At 51.4% G+C, this 7,199-nt stretch overlaps 1 protein-coding gene across 1 annotated transcript in view; it reads left to right on the top strand.

Moving 5' to 3' along the window:
• The window catches only part of LOC107107576 (myosin-7-like), a 64,478-nt gene that overhangs the window by 9,389 nt on the left and 47,890 nt on the right, over positions 1-7,199 (top strand). Inside the window, exons 5-11 of the mRNA XM_015407884.1 lie at positions 69-96; positions 3,044-3,155; positions 3,419-3,511; positions 3,623-3,686; positions 3,806-3,904; positions 5,505-5,608; positions 6,298-6,436. Coding sequence (XP_015263370.1) covers positions 69-96; positions 3,044-3,155; positions 3,419-3,511; positions 3,623-3,686; positions 3,806-3,904; positions 5,505-5,608; positions 6,298-6,436 — 639 coding nt within the window. The remainder of the gene's footprint in view (positions 1-68; positions 97-3,043; positions 3,156-3,418; positions 3,512-3,622; positions 3,687-3,805; positions 3,905-5,504; positions 5,609-6,297; positions 6,437-7,199) is intronic.

The following is a 7,199-nucleotide window of genomic DNA, read 5'->3' as shown; positions in this document are numbered from 1 at the left end:
CTCCCTCCCTCCCTCCCTCCCTCCCTCATTTTCTTAACTCTCTGACCCCTTTCTCCTTCTCTCTTCAGATCGGGAGAACCAGTCCATCCTGATCACGTAAGTCCCATCCTCCTTGTCTGTCCACCCCTATGAGGCCTTTAGAACATCCGTTTTACCTCAGGCGTGTCTCTCGCCCATTGGTCCACCAATCTGTGGGATCCAGACCTTGTTTCTGTGGCGACCTATCCACATGCAGAGTCACCACTCCAGCTTTCCCTCCTTTGTTCTTTCTGTTCTCTGCTTCTGCCTCCTGGTGGGAGGCAAGAATGCAGGCCCCTAATCAGCCGCTCACCTGGTCGCCTATGGCGAGTGAGGGCCAACGCCAGGAAACCAGGCAAGGAAGCTAGGCAGAGGGGGGGTTGCCGTTTCTCTCTTTTGGGTCACTAGCGAACAGCACCCTGACCTGGATGGCCCAGGCTAGCCGGATATCATCAGATCTTGGAAACTAAGCAGGGTCACTTTGATTAGTATTTTGATGGGAGACCACCAAGGAAGTCTAGGGTTGCTGTGCAGAGGCAGGCAATGGCCAAACCGCCTCTGTTTGTCTGTCCTGACCCGGCTGACCCAAGCTATCCCAATCTTATCGAATCTCAGAACCTAAGCTGTGTTGGCCCCGGTGTCCAATCCCCACAGCTATAAGTCCGATACACGTTTAAGCAAAGTAGTATTTTATTAAAGCCATGATAGAGCAGGAGCAAGTTCACTGTTTAGAATACCTGGGACAGGCGGAACATGGGATAATAAAGCACATTCAAAACTGACAATAACCAATGGACTTGGTTCCCGCTTACGCGGTTGGACTCTCAGATTCGCGCCCAAAGTCTGAGGAGCAACGGTTTCCATAAAGATAAACAATTAGCACTTCACACGCTCTAAATCATTATAGACTAAGCGAGCCTCCTCTGCTCCGCACCTGTGGCCTTGTAGATAAGCTTACGCTAGCGTTCATAGAAAGGAATGCATGAGACAAGAAGACATACAGTGCACAACAGCATAGGCATGCGCGGATGCCAACGGAGGGATCAGGGATCGGGGGTGTGTGTTTCTACTATACACAGACCTCTATGGCAGCTAGCTGACACCCGGTTGGTATTTAGATGGGTGTCCACCAAGGAAGTCCCGGGTTGCTACGCAGAGGCAGGCAACGGCCAACCACCTCTGTTCATCTCTTGCCTTGACCAGGATGGCCCAGGCCAGCCTGATCTCATCAGAGCTCAGAAGCTAAGCAGGGTCGGCCCTGGTTAGTATTTGGATGGGAGACCAGCAAGAAAGTCCAGGGTCGCCTCCCAGAGGCAGGCAGCGGCCAACCACCTCTGCTCGTTTCTTGCCTTGAAAACCCGACTGGGCCACCAGACGTCCGTTGTGACTTGACTGCACGTTCCACCACCAGTGACCAACACTGAAGTGCGTGACCAGGCAAGCTGGTAAAAAAACAAAAAATCTCACGGGCCAGGAATGTTTGTGGAGTTATTTGCAAGGCGGAAACGGTGAAACCCTCCCTTCCACCTGTAACCCAGGCGTGGGAAATAAGGGCAAGTTCGAGGCTTGGGGCCTCCTTCCTTCAAGCCCCCCTCCCACTCACACCCCTTGGCTTAAGCAAAGCAGCTCTTGATGACGACAAGGGGAACCCAGTTCTGCACGCAGGGCGTTGTACTCCCACCCCCACCCCCAAATGCCCGTCCCTTCCCAAACCAAAGGTCCAGCAGTCAGTGTCCCAGAGGAGGTACTGTTCTCTTGTTGGAGCTGGCCCAGCCACAGTCCCTAAGCAGCAGGCCTCCAGTGAGAAGGGAAGTCCTCGGGGCCTTTCTTCTCAGCATCTAAGAAAAGGAATCTGCTTCCGTTCAAAGACAGATAGGTCTGGGGGCTCACCTCCTCCAGAAGAAGAGCCGTCGGTCAAGGGAGGGCCCACACCAGACACACGCTTCTTCAGCTGAGGCCTTTCCGCAACCCAGTCCTTGGAGAGACAAAACAGCTAGGCCTCTTTTTGCTCCAGCTTTTCCCCCCCAGTCACTCACCACACACACCCCTCCCAATAGGCAAATTAAGTATTTCATTGCTCCATCTAACAGCATTTATCCCCAATATGGTTGCCAGGTCCCTTCCTGTTGTCCAGCAGGGGGGGAGAAGCACTGTGTACGGGCACGCGCTGCGATGACGTCAACCAGGCACGTCGCCGAGGACACTATAGCATTCCGCTTGAAAAGCCAAATAGTTTTCAGGTTGAGTTTTCAGGTTGAATGCTAGAGCGTCCCCCGGTGACGTGCCAGGCGCGGTGACGTCACCTCCGGGTGATGTCATTGCCGTGGGCATGTTGGCCCGATACAGGTACTTTGGGGGCGGGGTTTAGGGTTGCCAGGTCCCCTCAAAGTCCCCAGCGGGGGACTTTGGGGGTGTTACTGGAGGGGGCCCCCAGTGTGATGACGTCACTCAGAAGTGACGTCATCGCGTTGGGGAGTGGAGGCCCCCGCCTCTCCCCAGCAATGTTTAAAGGGTCTTTTTAAACCCTGCTGGGAAGTGGTGGGGAGGAAGATGCGCACGGACCTGCACGCCGAGCCCCGAATTTGGGGCTTGGAGGGCAGGTGCGCAGCCCCCGCCTGTCCCAAGCAGAGTTTAAAGACCCTGCTGGGAAGAGGGGGGAATGCGCTCGCGCCTGCATGCCGAGCCCCGAATTTGGGGCTCGGAATGCAGGCACGCAGCCCTGCGTCTCCCAACACTGCTGGGAAGAGGTGGGGAGGAGGCCAAGTGGTTGCTCTTGGGGGTGGGGCTTCTCCCCGCCCAGTCAAATCGGGCAACCTCCCGCCAAACCGGGGAGGTCTGGCAAGCCTAGCGGGGTTCCACCCGCCGGCCTGATCCAGGCCAGGGACCTCTAGAGCAGGCAAAGCCCCGCCCCCCTGGGGGACCTGGCATCCCTAAACTCCAAAGTTCTGCACACACCTCCACCCGAATTTCACTGAGTCCATCAAGCTGCCTCCACGGAACCACCGCCTGCCTCTTCTCTCTGCAGCGGAGAATCCGGTGCCGGGAAGACGGTGAACACCAAGCGGGTCATCCAGTATTTTGCGGTGATCGCCGCCATCGGCGACCGGAGCAAAAAAGAGCAGGCCGCTACAGGCAAGGTAAGCGCCTCCTCGAACTTTCTGTCCAACCGGAGTGTTGGGAGTTGCGTTGTGTGGTACTGCACGCCACATGAGAACTGCCCGCCTGTGGCTGTTCGGGACTTTGAAAGCTCCCTCTAGGCAGGCCGAGCTTAGAGTCCTGCTGACAGGAGAGAAAGAACTGCTGTGGGGGATACTCCCCCCCCCCATGGTTTACCTCCTCTGACCCTCCCCACTCCTCCTCTGGAGGGAAGGTCCGTTCTAACCTCTCGTTCCGCCCTCAGGGGACTCTGGAAGATCAAATCATCCAGGCCAACCCTGCTCTGGAGGCCTTCGGCAACGCCAAGACCTTGCGGAATGACAACTCATCCCGATTTGTGAGTGTTATTTTGTAGGGAGTGTTGATATCGCAGTATCTGATTATCTGTGTCCTTTTCTGGACCCTTATATGCATTCTTATCACACACCCCCTCTCCTTTCCCCCTCAGGGTAAATTCATCCGGATCCATTTTGGGGCCACGGGGAAGCTGGCTTCGGCGGACATAGAAACTTGTACGTGTCCCATGACGCCGCTTACTTCGCTTTGACTTTTCCTGTGCTTTTTAAAAAAATCCTTTGGGATGGATTCACACTTGTTCACACGCGCTGCTCCCGTCCCTTTCATTTCGTAGACCTTCTTGAAAAATCCCGGGTCATCTTTCAGCTCAAATCTGAGAGGAACTACCACATCTTCTACCAGATCCTGTCCAACAAGAAGCCGGAACTTCTAGGTGAGCTTTTCTGGTGGGGGATCTTGCCATGGTGGTCTTTGAGCAAAGGGAAAGCCACCCTAATTGGCCACTGAGCTGTAGCCGAGCTATAGCTATATATCTTGACATCCTAGGTTGCTTCACTTTTGACTGCTCAGAGATCTTGTCATGATGGTCTTTGAGAAAAAGAGGAGTCCATCCAAGTTGGTCAATGAGCAGTAGCCCCCACCACCACCTTGACATCTCAAGTAGCTTCACTCTTGACTGGTCACCCACTGCTAGAAAGATTTCCTGGGAGATCAAATAAAAACAAACTTGACTATCTCCTGTCTGAAAGAAACCACCAGACTACTCGACAGGTGGCTAAATTCTGTGCTCAGGTTTACAAGCATCGGAAATCCCTTATGAAAGCATGACTTTGTAGTTATTTGGTATGATTTTGTGTGTTTTTAAGTCTTAATTTGCTGCGGTGGCTCAAGTGGTTAAGACGCTGAACTGCAGGCTGTGGAAGGTCGGTAGTTCAGCAGTTCGAGACCCGAGTGTGCTGCGTGACGGAGTGAGCTCCCGTCTCTAGTTCCAGCTCCTGCCAACCTAGCAGTTCGAAAGCAAGAAATTGCAAGTAGATAAATAGGTACCACTTCGGTGGGAAGGTAACAGCGTTCCGTGCGCCTCGGCGTCTAGTCATGCCAGCCACGTGACCACGGAAACGTCTTCGGACAGTGCTGGCTCTTCGGCTTTGAAACGGAGATGAGCACCGCAACCCTAGAGTCGGACTCGACTGGCTTTCGAGCAAGGGAACCTTTACCTTTACCTTTAAGTCTTAATTTTATATCTTTTTACCATTAATTTTTTTTTAAATCCAACTTTATTGCTGGTTGCTGGCTTTTGTATTTTTAAATCAAACTGTACTGCTGGTCACTGACTGTTGTAATAAAGTGATTGATTGATTGATTGACTTGGTCAGAGATCTTGTCATGAATGGCCTTTGGGCAAAGAAAGAGGAGTTTATCCCAGTTGACCCATGAGCCATAGCCCTTCTGTTTTGATAAGACGGGTTGAGCAGAACTGTCTGAACTGCCATATGCCCTGTGAGGTTGAGCGCCGGGACATCTAACAGACCACAGTTGCTCCCTTCAAATGGTTCCTCAAGGAAAACCCAGATGTAATGAATGGATTGGCTGCTTGGACAAGGCGAAGCAAGTAAATGGTACCTTCCTTAAGCTTCTTTTCATTTTTGAAGATCCTGTTTTGGGCAGCTGGATTCCTGGAAAAGTTTGTTCCTCAAAGTTGACCTCGTCCTCATCCTGTGGGGTTGACTTAGTATTCCTCCTCAAGTTGTTTTTGTTGGATGTCTGCTCCTTGGGTTGGGCTGACTCGGGTTTTCCTTCCCCAACTCTTACAGGTCGCAGTGCCTTCCTTCAAATGGTGTTAGGGTCGATCTGACAGCCAATACGACTGGCTGGGCAACCTCCAGTCTTGATCGTGTTGGGTCTGGTGGTCTGCCCTACCCTTGTCAACATGCCTTGTGTCGTGGTCTGGAACTGGAGGGTCATTTGGAGAGGATGTTCTTGCATTGGGCTTAGTTCCTGCGGGGCTAATCCATCCCACTTCCTCTTTCTAGACATAATGCTGGTCACCAACAACCCATACGACTACGCCTTCATCTCCCAAGGAGAGACCACAGTGCCATCTATTGACGACGCCGAGGAACTGTTAGCAACTGATGTGAGTACTCCGGACGAAATCCTAGGCATTGAGACTACACCTAGTGAAATTACGAGATTAGATTGAACAGCATGGTTGGACAGTTCAGGAAGAACCAAACGCAGGCCCGTAGCCAGGATTTTGTGGCTTGTGGGACATTTTTTTCCCTGGTGGGGCTGAAATTTTCAGTGCAGAAAGAAAAGCCATTTAGCTGATAGAAAGCTGTTATCAGGAAAGCTCTCTCAATTGCAAGCTGTCAACCAGTTTAGATGACAGTTCTCAGTTGCTGCAAGTTAATCACTCTTGCCAGCCTAAGCAACAACTCTGATAACTAGCCGGCAGGTGGGGTGATGACTTCTAGAGTCAAGAAGGCTCACACTTAGGCAGAAACACTCTCTTAAAGGAGACCAGTTCCTTGACACAGAGTTCGAAGGGATCCTAGAGGTCACCTACTCCAACCTCCTTGCTCAGGTTGGGAATCCATCAACTACAGCACCCCACTCTGCTTCAAGGAGCGCACCCCTTTAAAAATGTTTTAAAATGATTGGAAAAAGCCTTTACAGGAGAAATGCTTGTGGGGCTGGGCCTTCAAGAAAGGGGGAGGAGCCCCCCCAAAGCCCCACCACCGCCACGGGCCTGAACCAAACTTTGTAGCCGCTTGGGCCACAGAGAAAGTATTGTGCATTTCCCTTTCTTTTCTCCAAACGCAGAGTGCCTTCGACGTCTTGGGCTTCACCCAGGAGGAGAAGAACTCCATCTACAAGCTGACCGGGGCCATCATGCACTACGGGAATATGAAATTCAAGCAGAAGCAGCGTGAAGAGCAGGCGGAGCCTGACGGCACCGAAGGTGTGAATCTGGAGGCACAGGAGGTTATACGGAGAACAAGAAAAACTGTGAGAAAGTGACGCTTAATATATGTCTTTAAAGAATCATAGAAAAGTGAACAAAAATAATATACATACTCATAGAAAAATATATATTGACGGTGATCTCCGGAATGTCTTGCCGTTTCGAAGGAAGATCTTCTTCTGAACAAAGATGTGGGACAAAAACTGTCTCTCAATAGTTTATATCCTCTGGTGACGTCTCACAATTATCAAAGAAGATTTTCAATAATTATAACAGCTGTAATGTATAGTAGAACCTGCCATGGGCTAAGATGATTACTGTTCACTTTTCTTGTTCTCCATATTGATTCTTTAAAGACATATATTAAGCGTCACTTTCTCACAGTTTTTCTTGTTCTCTGTATTATCTCATTACTGTGCCAATCAACTGTTATTATACCTGTTTTTTGGCACAGGAGGTTACCCAAGAGCGATTGATCCACTTGCGATTTATTGAGCACAGGGTGAAGAAACGAAGGATCCTGGGGCGGGAAGGTTGCCAGGGGACGACGACTCTCGGGGGTGAAGTGGAAGGCTGCGTCCTCCACCCATTCAGAGCCCAGGGCCCGTTTCTGGCAGGCTGTCTCATATCTGCTGGTAGTTGGGGGTTCTTCCAGTCTAGACAAGACGGACGTTGAACTGATCTCCCAAAGAAGTTAAGCAAGACTGGATAGATTCGAGTCCAGTAGGACATAAGAGACCAACTGGATATGGGGGGGGGG

Source organism: Gekko japonicus, unplaced genomic scaffold, assembly GCF_001447785.1.
Source record: "Gekko japonicus isolate JY-2015 unplaced genomic scaffold, Gekko_japonicus_V1.1 scaffold4320, whole genome shotgun sequence".
Taxonomy (NCBI): domain Eukaryota; kingdom Metazoa; phylum Chordata; class Lepidosauria; order Squamata; family Gekkonidae; genus Gekko; species Gekko japonicus.
The sequence above is the reverse complement of the archived record's forward strand: the minus strand, read 5'-3'. Positions and strand labels throughout refer to the sequence as shown.